General features: G+C 43.6%; 1 protein-coding gene across 4 annotated transcripts in view; it reads right to left on the bottom strand.

Moving 5' to 3' along the window:
• The window catches only part of ext2 (exostosin glycosyltransferase 2), a 187,928-nt gene that overhangs the window by 74,673 nt on the left and 88,869 nt on the right, over window positions 1-24,386 (bottom strand). The window contains exons 1-4 of one of the 4 annotated variants that reach the window (XM_033038614.1): window positions 20,952-21,020; window positions 17,704-17,793; window positions 12,991-13,550; window positions 7,224-7,313 (exon numbers count right to left, since the gene is read on the bottom strand). In XM_033038614.1, coding sequence (XP_032894505.1) covers window positions 7,224-7,313; window positions 12,991-13,526 — 626 coding nt within the window. In that variant the 5' untranslated portion in view covers window positions 13,527-13,550; window positions 17,704-17,793; window positions 20,952-21,020. Of the gene's footprint in view, window positions 1-7,223; window positions 7,314-12,990; window positions 13,551-17,703; window positions 17,794-20,801; window positions 20,853-20,951; window positions 21,090-24,386 lie in introns of those variants that run through there. The other 3 variants (XM_033038613.1, XM_033038615.1, XM_033038616.1) reach the window with 3 other exon arrangements.

The following is a 24,386-nucleotide window of genomic DNA, read 5'->3' on the forward strand; positions in this document are numbered from 1 at the left end:
GTTTCTAGACACAAAATGCTGGAGTAACTCAGTGTGGCAGGCAGCATCTCTGGAGAGAAGGAATAGGTGACGTTTTGGGTCGAGACCCTTCTTCAGTCGACTCCGCCATTCAATCATGGCACATCCATTTTCCCCTCACCTTTGACATGCATACAAAGACCTATCTATCTCAGTTTTAAAAACACCCAATGACACGGCCTCCACAGCCATCTGTATAATGAATCCCACAGATCCACCACTCTCTGACTAGAGATTCCTCCTCATCGTAGCGCATCAGTTTCATGGACAAGACCCAATATGCACCATGGGTTATAGAGGTTATAGAGTCAGTCAGCATAGAAACAGGTCCTTTGGCCCAATGACAGCTGGATGCCAGATGTGTTTGCATCAACTTCCAGATCATCTCCAACATCCATGTACCAATACAAAGCACAGAAGTCAGAGTTGGCTGTGCCACAACCATGAGATAATTAATGGTCTCCTGTAGAAATGCCAGCCACATTTTCCCCAATATGAATCAGATACTAAAATATAATGTCTCAGAACTGCAAGATTGGGCAAACCAAACAGAACACAACTTTTATATAAAACTATCCCAGATACATGAATTAAGCTGTACCTCACACATTTTTATTATTCTTTTCATATATTTAGCAATAAAAACTATTTTGTTAGGCAGAAGCAATAAGAACAAAGCATGTTGTTCACATATTGTCTTGGGCAAGATCAAATCATTCTCTACCAATGTAATAATATTTCCTCTGGATGACAACTGACACGAGTTTGAGAAGTCTCCAAGTAGCTGCTTAAAAAGAACACAGTAACACAATCCTTCCTACAAAATATCATTGATCAAATAGTCATGTCCTCTAGAGTCATGGCTGCAATGACAAGAGAACAATGTAGTGTTGAAAATTACCACAAGCAAAATCTGCATAAGCCTCCTTTCTCTCGCAATCTTCTCACGGTTACAGTCGCAATCTTACTCAAAAGTTAAAAGTGTAGAAATACTTTTAATTCACCAGACTGTTACCTTTCTTTACAAAAGCTGCCAGTGAAATCGGACATTTTTGATCAGTTCCAGGCAAATAGGAAATTTAGAATTATGACCGTGCGAGGCAAAAGCGATTAGTATCCACAATGTCAGTCATGCAGAACAGCACGTCATCAACTCCAGGAGTCCATCGCAGATGAACATTTCCATTTCAAAGTCTTCCTATCACTGGACAATCTCCATCAAGAACCAGCCAATGAGAACTTTATAATCGGGGATCATCAGCCTTCCCGTTTCTATCCGGGATGAACCTGCGTGTCACACAACTCGTCTCCAATGCTTTTTTGCTTACTTGGTAAGATCATGAAGAGGGGAACAAAATAATTATAGCTAAACCTTACTCTGGCAAATGCAACCTCAACTTTAATCAGAATTGTAGCTTTTACCAGACTTTAAACAAAGTTAATCTGGTGGCAGTAATATTTAAAAGCCACGGAAAGAAACTGTTCGCAGTTTGCGCGCAAGGGTAGAATTAATCAAACTTTGTACTTAATGCAAAATATGAGGCAGATTTACAAGAAGAGTGGAGGGGTAGGTATCAAAGGGTGACCACTTGCCAGCCTTATTCCCTGGCAGCGCTCTGATGTTGGCCTCCATTCCGTAGATTCAATTTCAAAAACTAATTCAACTCATCATTCTCAAATGCAAAAAATAGCAAGATTGGGTATTTGATATACTGCAGACTTGCGTCTGGTAACATTAAAAAAATGTTTTTTGTGGCATGGTGAAAATGTCATCTAATATTCAAACTGAATTTTGAAAGAAACCACATGTAACATTTTTTGATGATTGGAAAACATGACAAAGTAATCCTTTTTACAGTCCTGGAATATAATACATTTACAATAGTGCATCAAGGTCTTATTAAAAAGTACAAGTTTACTCTAATAAAACCGCTATTAAAATGCCCAATGACATGGCTCTAATGATTATGAAGACTTATACGATGAGAAAGAACACGAATAACCTACAATAAACAGCGTTCTGTAGCCACTCTGCAAATCCAGGCGTAAAATCTCAGCTGGATACAAAAGACCTATGACACAGATTCGTAAAATTGGGTTTGGCTGAAGCTTTCCCCACATCCCTGACCTTGTAACAGACGATTTCTCCGATACCTCTTTCACAGATCAGACATGCAATCCGTTCAAAATAGCCACTCTTCAGAAAGCTGCAATGATCATGGGAAGTGTGGCAACTTAGTGTACAAAAACAACCACTGTATTCACAACATTATTACAAGGAGCACCCTAGCTGAGTGCTTGCCACATAGAATCTCTGCACATAGCTGGCATAGACAGGATAGACAGTCAGAACCTTTTATCCCCAGGGTGGAAATGCCAAAGGTTAGAGAGCATAGCTTTAAGGTGAGAGGCAAAGTTAAGGATGAGTGGGGCAAGTTTTTTTTTTTGTTTTTTTTAAACACAGAGGGTGGTGAATGCCTGGACCACAGTGTAGTGGGTGGAGGTGGAGGCAGATACAATAGTGGCATTTAGATAGATACATGAATAGGTAGAGTAGACAAAAATGCTGGAGAAACTCAGCGGGTGCAGCAGCATCTATGGAGCAAAGGAAATAGGCATAGTTTCGGGCCGAAACCCTTCTTCAGACTGATGGGGAATGGATATGAATTATGTGCAGGCAGATCAGATTTGGTCCTGCTATAATGTTTAGAAGAATTGCAGACCGAAGGCCAAAAGTGACATTAAATATATAAAAAATAGAATATATACACAGTATAGAAGGCAGCATAGAAGGCAGCATAGAAGGCAGCATAGAAGGCAGCATAGAAGGCAGCATAGAAGGCAGTATATAACAGTATAGAAGGCAGTATAGAACAGAAATCACTGGCTTCCTGCTTTTACACAAAATGTACTGCTCAAATCAACGAAATCTTGCAAACTGATGAGAACCTGTTATTTGCAACTAATCCCAATATATACCCTTAAAATATTATGCTTTGTTGCTTGAATTACGATTTAATTTTAAAATAGCGTTTTAAGTTTTATTTACTTGTTCATATACCAACCAAATGGACTGTAATTCCATCACAACATTCTGAATTTCAATGCACTTTAATTTTTGATAAAGGTTTTGCTATTTTACTGCAGTTTTCAATTTGATGTTGTGTAGAATGCTCAGAATATTAGAGGCTGTGTTTTTGGTTTGTCAGATAATTCTTTGCAGAGTTGAAAGTGCAGCCAGCTTGATGATAGTTGTTGGATGTCTGGGACCCACAATAAACAGATGCCTGACAGCAGATGATAACAGAGAAGGGCATCCAAAACCACTGATGCCGTTAGATCTTGGTGCTCAGCTATGTGAGCAGCGACAGGTCCCACCACATCACCGATAACCTTTTACGTGCCCGTCTTAAAGTATTATCGATAAAGTTACTTTCACTTTGGCATCCAACTTGCACTTTCAAGTGTGGATCAACAGCATTTATTAGAAGCTCCAGAGAAGAATGTGCATAAATTAACTTAATGTGTGATGAGGAGGAAATACAGAAGGATAATAACAGCGGAAAAACAAGCAGAGTAATTAATACATTTAAATTTCTCATTTAAATGTTGCCTGGATTTCAATGCTTCTAGTTTCATTTTTAAGTCACTACCATCAACTAATGAATAAAAATTAGACTGATTCCTGGGATGTCAGGACTTTCATATGAAGAAAGACTGGATAGACTCGGTTTGTACTCGCTAGAATTTAGAAGATTGAGGGGGGATCTTATAGAAACTTACAAAATTCTTAAGGGGTTGGACAGGCTAGATGCAGGAAGATTGTTTCCGATGTTGGGGAAGTCCAGAACAAGGGGTCACAGTTTAAGGATAAGGGGGAAATCTTTTAGGACCGAGATGAGGAAGACATTTTTCACAGAGAGTGGTGAATCTCTGGAATTCTCTGCCACAGAAGGTAGTTGAGGCCAGTTCGTTGGCTATATTTAAGAGGGAGTTAGATGTGGCCCTTGTGGCTAAAGGGATCAGGGGGTATGGAGAGAAGGCAGGTACAGGATACTGAGTTGGATGATCAGCCATGATCATATTGAATGGCGGTGCAGGCTCGAAGGGCCGAATGGCCTACTCCTGCACCTATTTTCTATGTTTCTATGTTTCTAAAAAGGTTAGTCCTCTTGCATTACAAGAAATTCACTAACAATTTTTTAGAATTAACAAGCTAAAAATGTTGCTGCAAATAAAAAGTGATTACCCAATTGAGAGTTTGTCTTGAACTAAAATACATTAGAAATTAAAGATATTGTTTTTGTGATTAATTAAATTGAACTATCGGTAAAACCAACAAGGAGCAAAAAATTCCAAATTGTAAGATGGTAATTTTGCCGTATGAACCCTTTAGTCACATATCTGTACCAGTTATTTAACATTATAACAAAAATAACAAAGATATTTCTCATGCCACAAACATGCTGTTTATTTAGGACATTTGGCTGTCGGCTGCTGCCCTCATGTGGAACTGAAGGGAATTACCACAAAATAATCCCCAAAATTCGATGTCAGTGATGAGTAGTAAACAAAAGACATTTGCCATTTATTAAACCTACAAAAGCTAACAGCGTTTTTCTGTGAATGACTGTATGTCAACAGGAGTTCAATGCAGCATGGTTAAGAGATCTGAAGCTTGTGTGAATAGAGCAAACAATACCAACGTGGTCGCTTTAACCACACAAAAAAAAATCCTATCGAATTTAAACATGAAGTTAATTTATAATATTCATCATAGAACCATCCGCAGAAAGAAAAATAAACCAAAGGACAAGATGAATATTAACAAGAATAAAATGCAAATCTCATTTAAAATATCCAAGAAATAAATTCTGGAGATGGTAGAATGTTAGCATTCCATGTTCTACCTCACTCAAAATTAATGAAATGACTACTCCATCTACCTTTGTCCTTGTAGCTTGGATAATTATGTGCCTCTTTTGAAGTGTATCATAATATTCTAAAAGAATGTCTAAATAATTGCACTACTGAGAACGCAGGGCAAAGGCTCAACCAGTATTTTAGTTGTGCACTCAATATCAAAATACATTTTAAACTAACAACTAGATAGGCCTAATTGTTAGGATATAGTTCCAAAATACCTTTATGACACGCTCAACATGAATGGAACAATTACAGCAATAATATATTTTTTGTTAGAATTGTTCAAAAAAGCATGTTAAATTATACACGAGTTACAGTGGCTTGCAAAAGTTTTCATACCCCTTGAACTTTTCCACATTTTGTCACGTTACAACCACAAACGTAAATGTATTTTATTGGGATTTTATGTGATAGATCAACTCAAAGTGGCACATAATTGTGAAGTGGAAGGAAAATGATACATGGTTTTCAAATTTTTTTACAAATAAAAAACTGAAAAGTGTGGAGTGCAAAAGTATTCAGCCCCCTTTACTCTGATACCCCTAAATAAAATCCAGTGCAACCAATTGCCTTCAGAAGTCACCTAATTAGTAAATAGAGTCCACTTGTGTGTAATCTAATCTCAGTATAAATACAGCTGTTCTGTGAAGGCCTCAGAGGTTTGTTAGAGAACATTAGTGAACAAACAGCATCATGAAGCCCAAGGAACACACCAGACAGGTCAGGAATAAAGTTGTGGAGAAGTTTAAAGCAGGGTTAGGTTATAAAAAAATATCCCAAGCTTTGAACATCTCACGGAGCACTGTTCAATCCATCATCCGAAAATGGAAAGAGTATGGCACAACTGCAAACCTACCAAGACATGGCCGTCCACCTAAACTGACAGGCCGGGCAAGGAGAGCATTGATCAGAGAAGAGCCATGGTAACTCTGGAGGAGCTGCAGAGATCCACAGCTCAGGTGGGAGAATCTGTCCACAGGACAACTATTAGTCGTGTACTCCACAAATCGGGCCTTTATGGAAGAGTGGCAAGTAGAAAGCCATTGTTGAAAAAAAGCCATAAGAAGTCACGTATGCAGTTTGCCACAAGGCATGTGGGGGACACAGCAAACATGTGGAGGAAGGTGCTCTGGTCAGATGAGACCAAAATTGAATTTTTTGACCTAAATGCCAAACGCTATGTGTGGCGGAAAACTAACACTGCACATCACCCTGAACACACCATCCCCACTGTGAAACATGGTGGTGGCAGCATCATGTTGTGGGAATGCTTTTCTTCAGCAGGGACAGGGAAGCTGGTCAGAGTTGATGGGAAGATGGATGGAGCCAAATACAGGGCAATCTTGGAAGAAAACCTGTTAGAGTCTGCAAAAGACTTGAGACTGGGGCGGAGGTTCACCTTCCAGCAGGACAACGACCCTAAACATACAGCCAGAGCTACAATGGAATGGTTTAGATCAAAGCATATTCATGTGTTAGAATGGCCCAGTCAAAGTCCAGGCCTAAATCCAATTGAGAATCTCTGGCAAGACTTGAAAATTGCTGTTCACAGACGCTCTCCATCCAATCTGACTGAGCTTGAGCTATTTTGCAAAGAAGAATGGGCAAAAATTTCAGTCTCTAGATGTGCAAAGCTGGTAGAGACATACCCCAAAAGACTTGCAGCTGTAATTGCAGCGAAAGGTGGTTCTACAAAGTATTGACTCAGGGGGGCTGAATACTTTTGCACGCCACACTTTTCAGTTTTTTATTTGTAAAAAAATTTGAAAACCATGTATAATTTTCCTTCCACTTCACAATTATGCACCACTTTGTGTTGGTCTATCACATAAAATCCCAATAAAATACATTTACGTTTGTGGTTGTAACGTGACAAAATGTGGAAAAGTTCAAGGGGTATGAATACTTTTGCAAGCCACTGTATATAGTAATGTTCCATACACATCCAGCCAAACATCGCTATCCAAGATACAAGGTCCAAATCTAACATTGGAGATGGATGGATAAGTACTTTGCAATTCTGACTAATTCAGTTGTGTGGTTATCGGCTAACTTTATATCAATGTCAGATGTAGGCTGATGAGAGTAATTTATGAATTACCTCAAATTGTTGAGGAGGACAGCAACAGGGAGTTATCTAGTCTAGAAATTCCAATCATCTCCAAATGAAATAAGGGTTGTAGAGAAGTTTGTAACCAGTTTGCTTAGCCTGGAGAATGAGAAGTGCTCAGGAAGCAGATGAAGTAGTTTTTGTGGGATATTTAGGCCTTCAAACCCACCTGCCACGCGGAACATCCAGTGCGGTGTTGTAATCAGGTGGACCTCCGGGAAGCATGTTAAACAGCAAGTGATTTGTCCCTCGATCCCATCTAAAAATAGTCAAATCACAGACACTTTTAGAATACACGAGCTATGCAACATTTTCAGTCAAATTTAACAGATTTACATCAACCCTACAACTTTCATTAGAAACGTTAAGAATGAATAAATAAAAGGTAAGGAGCAGTGGAGGGATTGTTGAAACACCAACTAAAGAAGAGACACAAAATGCTGGAGTAACTCAGCGGGACAGGCAGCATCTCTGGATAGAAAGAATGGGTGACGTTTCGGGATGAGACCTTTCTTCAGATTGAGAGTTAGGGGAGACAGCTACACAGAGATAAGGAAGGATAAGGAGTGAAAACAAGACAAAGGGGATGTTGTTGAAGGAAAATGTAGAATAGATCATTGTTAGCTTGGGGAAGTTGCCAACGAAGCATACAGAGATAAAACTTAATCAGGGGGAATTCAGATTGGACGGAGAACTAGGATGGGGGAGGGATGGAAAGAGAGGGAAAGGAAAGGTTACTTGATGTTAGAGAAGTCAATATTCATACCGCTGGGGTGTAAGCAGCCCAAGTGGCTAACTAGAGAGGGTTGTACCAATGCAATTCATTGTTGTCAGAACCTTATCATCTCTCAGGATACATGCCTGTCAAAGAAAGAAAGGTCACCCTGGTGAACAAGGTGATATCAAGGCAGCATCTGGCCACGTGTGGTACAGTTCGTCAGATAATGAACAGGCTGCTGCAAGATGGACAACATTCAGGCTGACAAGTGGCACAGCAGAAAAAGACAGAATCAAGGCTTGTACCATGGAAACTGTCCATTCAGCCCATCGTAATCCTGTCAGCTCCTTAACTGTTGCCACTTGCCCGCTCTCACACCATAGCCTTGCAAATATCCATTCCCGCTCCCCTAAATACTGAACCATTCCCCTTTGAACAAATCAACCTCAATGCCTCCTGGAATCTATCCTCTTCCTCAATAAACATTTTCCCTTCTGTCACTTTTTGATTCTTTTGACATTCACTCTCCCTGGTTCCAACAACGAGAACCGTTTATGAGTCCGCTAACTAGACGTTTTAAATTCTGATCCAATCTGCTTGCAGCCTCCAGTCTATTCACATTACCAGTCTCACCTCCCAGGAATCATTCTCGTCATTCTCCTCTGCATTTTCCTCCAAGATCTTTACAACTTTGTGCCAAAAACTGGACATAATGCTGAGCCAATGCATTCACTTAATCATCACTTGTTTGCCTCCATTTAAAAACTACAAAAACATTTTAAACCACATCCCCAACCTGCCATTTTCAACAATTTACAACATACATCCTCATACCTCTCCTCTGATTTACAATGCTCTCTTCATACTTCCTTGCTAAATATAACATTCCACATTTTTGTTCAAATTCTAGGCTTCATCTGGCATACATCTGCCCATTCCATCGGCCTAATCTACATCCTCACAGCCGATTACCATTCTCCTCAGTACTCACTGAATTCCATGCTCATCTTAGCTACACATTTGGAAACAGTCTGAAACACACAAGTTCAAAACAATAGACGGTATATTAAGACAAGCAGTAGTCTTCAAACTATCCATTAGGAAGCAACATTTTCCTCTGATCTGAAAAGTAACTGGTGCCCAAACCAGGCGACTCGTGTGTGCCTGTACCTGTGCCTGTCTGTGTCTGTGTCTGTGTCTGTGTCTGTGCCTGTGCCTGTGCCTGTGCCTGTGCCTGTGTCTGTGTCTGTGTCTGTAATCACACATTACCATCACACCACCCTTAACTCTCTACTCCGACACCAACATCTCTTACTGATCTATGCACTGTGGACGGCGTGCCTGTAATTATGTAGTGTCTTATTGCTGACTGGTTAGCGCACAACAAAAGCTTTTCACTGTACCTAGGTACACGTGACAATAAACTCAACTCAAACACAACTGTTTCCCACTGACTTTTGTTTTTAGTAAATTTCCTATTTACTTTTCCAAAAACATATTATTCATTTTTCCAGTCTTCCAGACCAATGACAAGATTAATGTGGCACGATATGAAAGCCGAATTGCATTTCCTTCATCAAAAAAAGTCCATTAAAACAAATTTTTACAAAATCATATTGGCCATCAGTATTCAACCTATACTTGCCCAAGTGATCACTAATTCTATTCCCAATTTCCAAAAGTATTCCCCTCGACAAACAAAGCTACAGTTAATGGCTTCTTTATTGAACGACAATCAACACTTGCTAACCTCAGAAAATACCAAAACATTCCCAATTCCCCCCCTGCTCCACCACCCCCCACCGTACCTGCCTCCACTGCACACTCACCTGTCCAACTAGTCTAATCTCTTTGCTCACCTTTGCCCCCTACAACATCCCCCTCCCTGGTAGCGATCCCACATCAGGACTTGGTGGAAGGATTGGCAGCATATAGCAACAATATGAGGGAAGGATATGTCAGAGACTGATGGGTGATATTTGTAGGAAAGAACTGCACATGCTGGTTTAAATTAGACACTAAATGCTGGACTAACTCAGCAGGACAGGCAGCATCTCTGGAGAGAAGGAATGGGTGACGTTTCTTCAGTCTGAAGAAGGGTCTTGACCAGAAACGTCACCTATTCCTTCTCCCCAGAGATGCTGCCTGTCCTGCTGAGTTACTCCAGCATTTAGTGTCTAATTTAAACCAGCATGTGCAGTTCTTTCCTACAAATATCACCCATCAGTCTCTGACATACCCTTCCCTCATATTGCTGCTATATGCTGCCAATCCTTCCACCAAGTCCTGATGTGGGATCACTACCAGAAATATTGATATACATCTTGTGCCTCCACAGATGCTGCTTCACTTAAATTGTTTTTGCTGCAGATTCTAACAACTGCAGTCTCTTTTGTCTTCATAACAACCTAACATCTGCTGTTTGGATGATTAGAACTAATAACTTCAGAATTTCTCCCCTTTCCATCCTCAGTAAAGTCGGATGTACCTGATCCTGTTATTCACCAAGTACGTAGCCTTTCTAGTATCAAGTTTTGATAACCTCGTCCTTTGCTGGCAGCATGTTGTGGCTTGGCAGGCTCTGAAGTACTCACTTAGTATCTCAGCTCTGCCTTATGCCACAATGAGAGATTGTCTTCATCATGATTTTCCTCCACCTCGTCTCCATGGATTTAATGCTCACATGAATATTGACGATCTGTAGATTCTGCTTGCCACCACCTCTCTCCATGTCTCTGGCTCTCGTGGGACAGGTTCACAGATAGAAAAGGTTTATTCGGTTTTCCACTTGTCCTCTGAATGTCCCATAAAGGGGCTGATTCACACGTGTTCCCCACTTGGCATCAGTAATATATCTTTTCAGCTGAATTTTACTCTGCTTTCCAGGATTGCCAGAAGCATTGACCCCAAATAGCCCACCCTCAGGCATTACTTAGACTGTATCCAGTCTGAAACATAGAAACATAAAAAATAGGTGCAGGAGTAGGCCATTCGGCCCTTCGAGCCTGCACCGCCATTCAATATGATCATGGCTCATCATCTAACTCAGTATCCTGTACCTGCCTTCTCTACATACCCCCTGATCCACAAGGGCCACATCTAACTCCCTCGTCAATTTAGCCAATGAACTGGCCTCAACTACCTTCTGTGGCAGAGAGTTCCAGAGATTCACCACTCTCTGTGTGAAGAAGGGTCTCGACCCGAAACATCACCCATTCCTTCGCTCCAAAGATGCTGCCTGTCCTGCTGAGTTACTCCAGCATTTTGCGTCAATCTTCTTGTATCTGAACTGTCATCTCAGGTCCCCTTGTTCAGTTACAGCTTTGACTGCCAATCCTTGATTCCAATTTACCCAAGCCACATCTGTTGCCAGCCCACTAATCAAAATATATTCTAAATGGATCAAAGATTTCTTGTCCTTATTGTTAGAACTGTTGGTTTCTCCATTCTCAGTTCCCTACAGCTTTTTCATGTTGCTCTTTTACCTTCCACCTATATAATACTCCCATCAGTTCACCGGCATCTCCGTTTCTGAACTCCAGCCACATAGATTTATCGTTGAAAGCTCCTGGATATCACCTCTGCACATCATTCTCCACAAATCTTTTCTGAACACATTGTTCAGGATCTCGTACCTAATCCTGCCTTGTTTTCCTGTTGGGTCTGTGTTAATGCCACAGTGTAATCCTACATTGTGCCCACAGTTCTCCTAGTTTGCTGCACTCTATGTGTACTCGCATACTAAACGCTATATTCAGGCAGGTTCCACCCAAAGCCACAACATTTCCTGCTGTAACACAATCTACTATTTGGATTCTTTGATGCACCACAAATGCCCATCTCTCTGTTCACCACAACTGCACAAGGAAGACCAACTATTCCCATCACATTCAACCGCATTGGTTTCACGGAATCCCACAAGATCTCACTAGTCACCGCTGACTCAACACTGAACTGAGCTAACCACACAAGTACTGTGTCTACAGGAGCCCTAAAGCAAGTTAGTACCCACCCACCTCTTCTCCACACACACCCCTCACCTAATCCCTCTATTATCTAAATGCATGTTGGATGTGTAATAGAATACACATGCCTTGGTAAGAGCAGCGCCAACAACAGACAAGATGCTCAACACCAACCAAGTCCAAGCACCCACTATGATAAGCATAGCAACAGAGACAATGGGTGCAGGAGGAGGCCATTCGGCCCATCGAGCCAACACCGCCATTCAATGTGATCATGGCTGATCATCCACAATCAGTACCCCGTTCCTGCCTTCTCCCCATATCCCTTGATTCCTCTAGCCCTAAGAGCTCTATCTAATTCTCTTTTGAATGCAGCCAGTGAATCGGCCTCCACTGCCTTCTGACGCAGAGAATTCCACAGCTTCACAACTCTCTGGGTGAAAGTTTTTCCTCATCTCAGTTCTAAATGGCCTAATCCTACTTATTCTTAAACTGTGGCCCCTGGTTCTTGGCAACCCCAACATCGTAAACATGTTTCCTGCATCTAGCGTGTCCAATCCCTTAAGAATTTTATATGTTTCTAAAAAGATATTTCTCGAAGTTTTTTAAATATTGTCATCTAAAGGCACATTTGACGTGTTGATGAAACAACCCAGATTCTTATACAGAATTGTTGGCACATTATTTTTAATTACCTATTAAATGGAGTACATTAGCACTTCATGTATTTACTTGTTCTGTCACAAGTACCCAGTTTATGTTTTAATTTATCTTATTTTTGGTAAACTTACTCTCGCAACCCAAGGCCCGGGCCAACTCTAACTCCATGCAATCTTTATATCAGCTTTTTAATCTTAGAAAGCCCCAAAAAATTAAAAGTCACAGTTTGCACCACCCCGACCAGCATTATTTTGTCCTAATTTTATATCCTGCCACATGAACTTTGCCCTTGATATAGATTTCTGGAGAAAAATTAGAAGTGCAGATTTGGAGTTGATGATGTCTTCAAAAGGCTTAATTCAATTTTCCTCACTCTGTGGGAAGTAAGCTCAAATTCTAACTCCAATTAAAAATCCTGAAAGCTGAGGAAGGTACCTAGACAATACAACTTAATGCACAGCAGCTGAATTCACTCAAAATGCCCAGAAATAGATATTTAGATCCAACATAGATCTTTTTTTTTTTAAACATAAAGGAGCTTAATTATTTTGCAGATGAAGAAGCATGCAGGGTAAGAGTTCGTCGGCACATACCTGGATAGTTGGACCAAAGCCTGAGCGGTTTCCTTTATCCGGAGGCTGTTCTGATTCAGCACGTCAATTGATGGGACAAACAAACACGCTCTATTCAGATCATCTGTGTAGAAGTCACTCTCCGAAATAGCAGTCAATAGTTCATTATATTCTTTGGAGATAGTGTTGCTGACCACAGTACCAGACTCATCGACATACTTTCTCAGTGGATAGATGTAGACTTTTATCCTGTTCTTGGGATTATACCCACAACGGTAAACGTCAAAGCAGGTGTGCATTCGACAGCTCAGGTCGCCACGCTCGGGAATAGCACTGTCGTCGGTTAATTTGACCTCAGGAACATTGTGGATGCTGCGCTTTTCAACTGTCCAGTCACTGGTGGTTTCTATCGTATTTGGCCAGAACTGAAACATTCCTGTGGCAATGAGTCCAAGAAGCACCACTGAAAAAAGTGCAATGTAATAAATGCGATGCTTGGTTTTCATCCTGGGAATAAGGGTAGGGCCCCGGCTGCTGTACTTGTTTGAAGCATACATAATGCTATTGCCTTCCAATGAGGTCTGCAAAAAATCGTACGCAGTCACTAACAGAAGTACAATTATGACCATATCTTTAAAGTAAGCAAGTGGAAAGGAGCTACATTTAACTTAAAGATAGACACAAAGCTGGAGTCAGACAGCATCACTGGAGAAAAGGAATAGGTGATGCTTCGGGTCGAGGCCCTTCTTCAGATAGACACAAAAAGCTGGAGTAACTCAGCGGGACAGGCAGCATCTCTGTATCGGTAGCGTGGCCGAGCGGTCTAAGGCGCTGGATATAGGCTCCAGTCTCTTTGGAGGTGCGAGTTCCAATCCCACCACTTCCAGCGGGATATTTTCGGCAATTTAATCGAATCATTTGATTTGTGCAACGTTTTTCCAGAGATGCTGCCTGTCCCACTAAGTTACTCCAGCTTTTTGTGTCTATCTTCGGTTTAAACCAGCACCTGCAGTTCCTTCTTACACCCTTCTTCAGATGGATGATCAGCCTTGATCATATTGAATGGTGGTGCAGGCTCGAAGGGCCGAATGGCCTACTCCTGCACCTATTTTCTATGTTTCAATACTTTGGCTGCAATCCTGCACCATCTTGTCCATCAATACAAGCTCTGGATCAGATCTAATTTAACACCATTTGTTTTAAATGCTGCACTGGTGGTAATTTAAAGAGGAGGTTCTATGCTGCAAAACATTACAACTCCGTCTGAAGAAGAGTCTCAACCCGAAACCTGGTCTGTCAGATGAACACTAATTTCCGCAAATGTTGAAGACATTTTAAGTCCGACTTTTTAAGAAGCGTGCAACATGGTTATGTTGAGTAATCTACAAAGTGTTTTCTAATTAACAGGATGCAATATTATAATTAACCACTGTACTCCCACCTTATTATTTCATTGCAAAATCTTAGCGAACAAAGCAGGAAAAACCACGTTATGTGACTGGATGCGATCAACACTGAATGAAGATGAACTAATACAATCACAATTACACACCCAGGAAAAACAGGTCCATGCTACTCAAGAATGTTTTATTGTCATGTGTCCCAGAGAGAACAACAACATTCTTACTTGTAGTACCACAACACAATATGTAAGCATGGTACACTGTAAACAATATCATAAATGAGAAAAGGTTGTGTGTATATATACACACACACACACACACACACACACACACACACACATATATACTCACACACATATAAATACACACACACACAAACACACACACAGAGGGAACAAACAATAATAGTGCAATAATAGTCTATGTAGTTCAGAGCTTATTATAGGTTGTAGTGTTTAATAGCCTAATACCTGTAGGAAAGAAGTTGTTCCTGAACCTGGACGTTAGTTTTCAGGCTCCTGTACCTCCTTCTGATAGCAGGAGTGAAATGAATGTGTGGCCAGCATGGTGTGGGTCTCTGATGATGCTGGCTGCCTTTTTGAGGCAGCGACTCCAGTAAATCACTTTGATGGTGGGGAGGTCAGAACCCGTGATGGACTGGGCAGTGTTCACAACTTTTTGCAGTTTTCTTCGCTGCTGGGCATTGAAGTTGCTGAACCAGGCTGTGATGCAACCAGTCAATATGCTTCTCCTGTACACCTGTAGAAGTTCAAGAGAATCCTTCCTGACAAGAATCCTTCTCCAAGAATTAAATAATTGTAAATAGTGACCGTTTCAGAAAACTGATTAAATTTAGTAATAGCGGAAATAAAAGCAGGAACTACATGTTGAATGAATGTAGGCACAAGGAACAGCAGATGCTAGTTTACAAAAACGTCGATGCTTCAGAAACAGAGCGGGTCAGGCAGCATCCATGGAGAACACGGGTAGGAACCCTTCTTCAGACTGATTGTAGTAGAGGAGAGAAAGCTGGAAGGTACAGGGCTGTGTAGAACTGGTTGCCAGCTGGGGATTCAAGAGAAAATCGTTGTTGCCAGACATCTGGGATCTCAGAGTGTGCCTTTCCCAAAGTGGACGTCTGGGGTAAGTTGGACATCAGGCACCAGTACAAGCACTGAGCCCACTACACCACGCTGGCATGCTGAAGATATAGTCAGCCTCGTGGGTGCAGAGGGTGAGCACATCTCAATAAAGGACACGTAGCCAGCGCTAAGGGCCCAGGACAATTCCACATGCTGTAGCAAAGGTCAAAGAAAGGTAGCTTTCACTGTCCACTAGAACTTACAAACTTAAAGTCAGAACTCAGAACACTACAGCACAGGAACAGGCCCTTCGGCCCACAATGTCTATGCCGAACATGGTCAAGACCAACTCGTATCTGCCTGCACATAATCCATATCCATCTATTCCCTGCATATCCAAAATTCTCTTAAATATCACTTTCGTATCTGCTTCCCAGATTTTTCAAAATTACAAACTATCGGTAAAAAAAATATTTCCTGCGAATGGTGTATAGACTCAGGCTTATCACAGGAAGAGATTCGAGTTTTTTTCATTCCCCATCCCTTCCAAAGATGGAAATTAAATATAAACAATCCTGATAGATGTGACTGTTGCAAGGAAGTGGATTTGTGTCTTAAAGAATGCCCAGCACCAAGATTTTAGTTTAGTTTTTATTTTAGAGATACAGCATGGAAACAGGCTCTTCAGCCCACCAAGTCCACGCCGACCATCGATCGTCGGTTCATGCTAGTTCTATGTTATCCCACTTTCTCATTCTCGCCCTGCACATAGGGGCAGCAGCTCTACCATTGTACACCCTCATATATGATTCTCTATATTTCAGGATGCCAGTAGAAGTTGGTGAAAATTGGAAGAATATGAATCATCTGTAAATTGAAGCTAGCTTTTAGATTTAGGGGGATCATGACAGAAACCTCCTTGTGGCGATCCTCGGAAACGATGACACGATGCACACTGTGACGCGTCGGGCGACCAATTCTGACAACCTGTTAAATGACGACAGAAGCTAACAGCGAGCTACATGTCGTCTGACACACGAGCGAACAAACTACATTTAGGATAATGTAATATATGGGAGGTGGGATTGTTGATGTTTTCCTCAACCAGAAACCAATGAAGTTGCTACAGTCATTTCTTTTAGATTAGATTCCTTTATTGTCATTCAGACCTTTCGGTTTGAACGAAATTTCGTTGCCTGCAGTCATACATATAATAATAAATAACAAAACATACAATAAACACAAATTAACATCCACCAGAGTGAGTTCACCAGGCACCTCCTCACTGTGATGGAGACAAAAGTCTTAAAGTCTCTGTCTCTTCCCTCCTTGTTCTCCCTCTGCGTTGAGGCGATCCAGGCTTCCGATGTTGTGACCCCGCCGGATGATGGTGAGTAAGTCCCGTGGCTCAACCGAGCTCCGCGAACGGGCCGGTTCAAGCTCCGTGGCCCAGGGTGGTCGAAGCTGCCGAAGATGCCGCCCTCCAGCCCAGCGGACGCAGCTGTAGTTGCGGGAGCTCCGGAAAAACAGGTCACCAACCTGTGACCTGCGAGCTCCCGACGATGTCGTCCACTGGGCCCGCGGCCGAGCCCCGAATTCAGGTCGCCGCCGGCGGAACGCCGCCAAAGCCCGAATTCTGCCAGCCTCGCGTTGGTAAGTCCTAGCTGGCTCTGCCTCCGGAGCCTCGAGGTCGGTCGCTGTTGGAGGCCGTCAGCTCCGCCGTTAGGCCTCAGCGCAGACGGAGGCAGAGAAGGGGGATACGACAAGAAGAGTCGCATTCCCCCGAAGAGACAAAAAAAAACATGTTTCACCCCCCCACCCCCACACATATACACAACCAAATAAACTAAAATTTAACTAAAACAGGACAAAAAAAAACAACAAAAAAAGTAAAAACAGACGGACTGCAGGCGAGCCGCCTGTCAACAGCGCTGCCACTTCCGGATATCACATCAATTCAATCACAATGCAAGGAATAAAATAATAATATTGTGCTTCGAATCGGGTTCCTAGACTGTATTACATCATGCAACCTCAGGAACATGAGGTTGCGAGGGAAAGATAGATCAGCCATGATTGAATGATGTAGACCTGATTCTGTTCCTAAAACTTCTGAACATTTCAAGAGCACTCATTTCTATATATGACCTGCAAACATTAGAGAAAACATTTTTCATTTCAGATTTCATAAGTTACAGCAAAACACACACGCACACACAAAGACCACAACTTACAAGATTTGCACTTACCCGAAGTAAAGGATGTAACTCGTTAATATAATTTGATTCAAACAGATGATAAGAAAGAGTGAAGAGAAGAACTGTAATAAGTTGCAAAGGCTGCAGAGAAACAGGAGCAAGGGAGAAGAAATGGAAAGAGAGGGATTAAGATAAAATTACATTCAAGCCAAGAAAAGTAACCAACTTACAGTATGTTGAAACAGTTACCATGTTACCAGGATGATATAGAAAATGGATTTTCATTACAATTATGGTTAGTTGCAGTTTTTAAATATTGCAACATGACCTCGACAAAGTACTTACACAATGCTCCATCACCTGTCATCTCCCTGCCTCCTTCCACACCCAAGTATTTTGTAATCATTTTGCTTCATCAATGACTTTGTGTTTCATCGTTAATCATGTCATATCCTGCCCTCAATAGAGTCTGGTCATTGGCTCCAGACCAAGGAAGCAGAGTCTGTTGCTGGGGCACAACCCAACCGCATGAACGATGACTTCTCCAATTTTATGTAACTTGCCTACAAACACCCCTCTCCACCACCCACCACCACCCCCCCCCCCCCCCCCCCCTCTCTTCCTGTGCCCCACCTTATCATGCACTTATTTCTCTCTTCCCTTTCCCCCTCCTTCTGTGTGAATTTTATTTTCCTCATCTCTGTTCTAAATGGCCCACCCCTTGTTCTTAAACTGTGGCCCCTGGTTCTGGACTCCCCAGCATCGGGATCAGTTCTGAAGAAGGGTCTCGACCCGAAACGTCACCCATTCCTTCTCTCCAGAGATCTGCCTCATCCGCTGAGTTACTTCAACATTTTGTGTCTACCATCCACCTATCACATGCTAGGCTTTGCCCCACCCCCACCTTCCACTTCCATTTTTTTTCCCCCTACTGCAATCAGTTTGAAGAACGAACCTGACCTATAATGTCACCTATCCAGGTTCTCCAGAGATGCCAGCTGACCTGATGAATTACTCCAGCACTTTGTATCTTTTTTTGTGGACCAGCATCTGCAGTTCATGTGCCTACAATAAGCTGGAATAGCTTTCTTTGAAAGGCAAGAGAGACTTAGTTAAGATGTATTCACCCCCAACTAAATAGAAAGAGCCCATTTCTCTTATGAGAGGTGTTAAAATCCAAGGAAAATAGTAACAGGTAGAAAGGTTAGGAGACAGAAGAGCCTGTAGATGCAGTAATCTTGAGTAAAGAACATAGTGCTGGATTTAGGCAGCATCTGTGGAGGGAATTGACAGCAAAGGATAGGAAACGGTCATTGATAGGTTTGCAAAAGCCATTAGCTGATTGCACCAATGTGCAAAACTGAGAGACATAGGAAGTCTTGTTTACCAGCTGCTATAAGGTTATATAATGCGCATAAATAACTGCACTTTTTTAAAATTAATTGTTTTTTAACTTGTATTTTAACTTGTATTTTAACTTGTTAAGTATGGAAGCCATTTGAGGAAATGTGTGGTGTTATGTCTGTCTTGAAGCTGTCGTGGCACTGTAATTTCCTGTAAAGGATTATTAAAGGTATAATCTAATCTAATCTAATCTAATCATCTTGAATCAGAATAATGTCAAGGGATTCATGAAATAAACAAGCTATTTAACAACTTCCATGTGACAACAAAGGCCTTTAGACCAGGGGTTGCCAACCTTTTTCGTCCCATTTACCCCAAGCAACTTTAATAACACACACAATGTTATTTCACTTATTTATGAACTAATGATGAACAGATAGTGGTATACTAGAACCAAACAGTCAGTCAAAGAGAAAAAATATGTACAAATCCAGAATCAACAAATTTACCCCCTGGGTAGGTTAAATTTACCCCAGGTTGGGAATCCATGCTTTAGATGGATAACATGTCATTTTCACCTTGCATGTTTCAGCTTGTCAAAACAAACCCCTGCTTACGTACCATTTACTGCATCCGTATCGGGAACAGAAAGACTTACTTGGCTTTTCTAACCATCCAGAAGTTAAGAATTATGTTCCTCCCACATATGATTTTCTTACAGCATCATACGTTCTTCTCGGACCTAGTCCTTTGTTAACCAGTGCAGACCAGCAAAGAAAGATAGATGACAAAATATGGCCCATCTGCAATGGCTACTGCAAAGGATTAGCCCTATCACCAAAACTGTCAACATACAATCCTCCAAACCCACTGGTAAGATAAGTGAACTGATACCATACCGCCACCCTCACATCAACACAGTCCAGGTGTATAAGCCTCTGCTTACAACTGACAGCAAAATTCAGTAATACGGATGTATAGGAAGGGACTGCAGATGCTGGTTTACACCGAAGATAAGACACAAAATGCTGGAGTAACTCAACGGGTCAGGGAGCATCTCTGGAGAGAAGGAATGGGTGACATTTCGGGACGAGACCTGAAGGATCTCACCCCGAAACATCACCCATTCCTTCTCTGCAGAGATGCTGCCTGTCCCGTCCAGTAACAGGTACCCTGACCTTCCACAATGACAAGAAATAACCAGGATAGAAGAATGAACAAAACACAGTGCCCGAGGAACTCCGGCTGAAGGTTCTCGACCCTCTCCATTCCCTCCACAGATGCTTAAGAAGGAACTGCAGATGCTGGAAAATCGAAGGTAGACAAAAATGCTGGAGAAACTCAGCGGTTGCAGCGGCATCTATGGAGCGAAGGAAATAGGCAACGAAACATTACCTAGTATTTCCTTCACTCCATAGATGCTGCTGCACCCGCTGAGTTTCTCCAGCATTTTTGTCTACCTCCACAGATGCTGCCTGACTGACCCACTGAGTTCCGCCACCACTGTGTGTTCTGCTCAACACTCTGGCATCTGCAGTTCCTTGTGTCTCCAGGATGTTCTCAAAGACCCCTTCCTTCACCCACTGATGGGGAGCTCTGGCCTGCACACAGTTAAACCGGGCGGGGAGGTGGGGGGCTGGGATATTCAGGGGGGCACCCGGACCTCAACACCACACAGCCCAGGAACGGGGAGAAGCCCAGTGAGAGGACACAGGACACAGCTCACCCACCCCGCCAACAACTCGCTCTCTCCCCCCCCCCCTCACTCTCCCCTCCCTCCTCACTCTCCCTTCCCTCCCTCACACCGGAGAGGCGACAGGTCTCACAACAAAAATAAAAGCCTGATTTAAAGTGAATGAGCCGCTGCTGTGGGGAGGGGAGACTGTCCCTGCCCGGGCGGGGAGGGAGACAGACGGACGGACTACTCCCCTCCCCCGGCCGTTGGTCCCCGTTACCTGTTGGGAGCCGCGGCCCTCGCGCGGGGTTTAAACCCGTCTCTCCATCTCCACGCAGGCCCCGCCTCCTCACGCCCCCTCCCCCCCCCACCCCGGCCGCCCGCACTCCCACAACGGCGCCCCCTGCGGCAACACTGCAGCCCGCCCGCAACACCGCCCCCTGCAGCTCGTCCTCCGCACTACAGCCCGCCCACTACACCGCCCCCCGCAGCCCGCCCTCCACACTACAGCCCGCCCGCTACACTGCAGCCCGCCCTCCACACTACAGCCCGCCCGCTACACCGCCCCCTGCAGCCCGCCCGCTGCACTACAGCCCGCCTACACTCCCACACTACCGCCCCGTGCAGCTCGCCCGCCACACTACAGTTCGCCCACAACACCGCCCCCTGCAGCCCGCCCGCCACACTACAGTCCGCCCGCAACACCGCCCCCTGCAGCCCGCCCGCCACACTACAGTCCGCCCGCAACACCGCCCCCAGCAGCTCGCCCGCCACTACAGTCCGCCCGCAAAACCGCCCCCTGCAGCCCGCCCGCAACACCGCCCCCTGCAGCTCGCCCGCTGCACTACAGTCCGCCCGCAACACCGCCCCCTGCAGCCCGCCCGCAACACCGCCCCCTGCAGCCCGCCCGCAACACCGCCCCCTGCAGCCCGCCCGCAACACCGCCCCCTGCAGCCCGCCCGCAACACCGCCCCCTGCAGCTCGCCCGCCGCACTACAGTCCGCCCGCAACACCGCCCCCTGCAGCCCACCCGCCGCACTACAGCCCACCTACACTCCCACACCACTGCCCCCTGCAGCCCGGTGGCATCACTGCAGCCGCCCACACTCCCACACCGCCCCCTGCAGCCCGGTGGCATCACTGCAGCAGCCCGCACTCCGCCCCCGCCTCCTGGAGCTGGGAGGCCGCAGCAGGCTTCTGGAGCAAGAGGCTGGAAGAATAAACTAAGAATCCCACTTTCCCATCCACGCCCTACACACTTAACACTACACACAAGCCAATTAACCTACAAGCTTGCACGTCTTTGGAGTGTGGGTGGAAACGGAGCACCCGGAGGAAACCCACGCAGTCACGGGGAGAATGTACAAACTCCGTACAGACAGCGCCCGTGGTCGGGATCGAACCCAGGTCTCTGGCGCTGTGAGGCAGCAACTCTACCGCTGCGCCACCGTGTGGCCAAGTTGAACTGTTGCAGAGAGTTGCTGAGGTTGACGTGGATGTTAAATACATCCGAGCAATTGGCTCTCGGAAATGTAATTGATTCTCCATGATTAATCCCACTTCCTTAGAGAATTGAAATTTCCAAACCAATGCAGCACCATACTATATTACACACTACACTACTATATATCATTCCTTGGTTGAATGCTGCAACGTGCAAATTATGTGAGATTTGTAACACGGTGTGTACATGTGACCCAACATGCCTTTTCTAATTTCCATCTAGCATAGTTCATCTGGTTAAACATACCTCTGGCAATGCACTCTGTAAAGAATAAATTTTCAATATGGCAAAAAAGCAATGCAATGAAAATAACATTCATTTTAATTAAAACACAGTTTATTTTCATAGGTTATGAAACTTTACAGCTCAAAGCCAACTACTTGAATTTAACGAGAATTTGTACACAAATAATGACAAGGGTAACAAACTATTATTAGAACGGAGACGAGGAAACAGTTTTTCTCACAGAGAGTGGTGAGTGTGGAATTCTCTGGCTCAGAGGGCGGCGGAGGCAGGTTCTCTGGATGCTTTCAAGAGAGAGCTAGATAGGGCTCTTAAAAATAGCGGAGTCAGGGGATATGGGGAGAAGGCAGGAACGGGGTACTGATTGGTGATGATCAGCCATGATCAGATTGAATGGCGGTGCTGGCTCGAAGGGCCAAATGGCCTACTCCTGCACCTATTGTCTATTATTATTCCAACAAGACCTTGACCCTGAAGATCAGTTTGATGTAGAAACAAGGAATTGCAGATGCTGGTTTACGTAAAAAGTGCTGAAGTAACTCAGCGGGCCATGCAGCATCTCTGGAGAACATGGATAGGTGACATTTTGGGTTGGGACCCTGCTTCTGACGGTTTTCAGTTTTGGTGCACTATGTTAATCTGAATTAGAGAGACACAAAGAACTGCAGATGCTGGTTTACAAAAAAGAAAGATAACATGGATAGGTAACGTTTTTGGTGTCAGGACATTTTCTTCAGTCTCTGAAGAAGGGTCCCAACATGAAATGTCGTCTCTCCTTGTTCTCCAGAGACGCTGCCTGACCCGTTCAGTTACTCCAGCACTTTGTGCCTTTTAACAAAGTCGGAATTACCACTGATTACCAGCAGATGGAGACTGTCCCAATACGATACGATAGATCTTTATTTATCCCAGGAGGGAAATTGATCTGCCAACAGTCATAACACACAAGATACATGAAAGATGAAATTAAAGAGACCAGTGGAAAGGATTGGGGGTGTACAAAGACTGGGGGGGGGGGGGGGGGGGGCTAAACAGGTTTAGCTCGTTGGCCCAGTCCTGATTGTTTTCCCTCCCCAGACCACTGGTCTTCTTGTAGCCTGTAATGATCTTCATCCTCCTCCACGCATCTCTCATGTTGTTCTGCTGAAGTTTCAGCTCCAGCGTCCTCCTGTAGTCGTCCTTGCCCTGTCTCAGTCTCACCTCCAGGTCTTTCTGCGGCTGTTTCACCTCCTCCCTGTCCCCGCTTCTTCTGGATGAGAAGGGCCTTTATTCCACTGGTGACCCAGGGATTGTTGTTGGGGAAGCAGTGTCGTCTCCTCAGGGAGTACGTTATCCACTCAGAACTTTGTGCAGCTGGTAACGTCCATCAATGTCCTCTCCATGGGGAGTCACAGAGTGCGTCCCAGTCTGTGTCCTGTAGAACAACACAAGCCTCCTGTGACCACCTCCTCCTCACTGACCTTGTGCTTACAGGCAGCCAAATAATCTTCATTCATTTCTCATCCTATCTTGCATCCAAATTGCAGTTCCACTCTTCTTCTACTCGATATATATAGCAGATGGTACATGTTCTGTTTTGTACAGATGGAGATAAGGTCTCAGTAGATTATTATGGAATCCTCGCATCAGATGGAAAATAGGGACCAATTCCCTGATTTGTTTTGGCACAATATATGAATAGTTCCCTGGTGAAAGCAGTTATTAATCATTTTACTCAGGGAAAACTATTGTATAGAATTCCCCTGTGACCGTGTGCGAATACCTGTATAAATTTACTGAGCTATACTGAGGCTATCTGCTCCTTACATTAAAGAGCATAGAAAAGTAACTATATTTAAGATCGAACAAATAATTGTTAGACAATATCTATTCCGCTATCACTTACATGAAAATCCAAAACCAGATTAGGTATTTTCCACATCCTAACCAGATCCAACAGAATATTTTTTTCCTGACCTTTCATTCAGT

The sequence above is a fragment of the Amblyraja radiata genome, chromosome 20 (genome assembly GCF_010909765.2).
Source record: "Amblyraja radiata isolate CabotCenter1 chromosome 20, sAmbRad1.1.pri, whole genome shotgun sequence".
NCBI lineage: Eukaryota > Metazoa > Chordata > Chondrichthyes > Rajiformes > Rajidae > Amblyraja > Amblyraja radiata.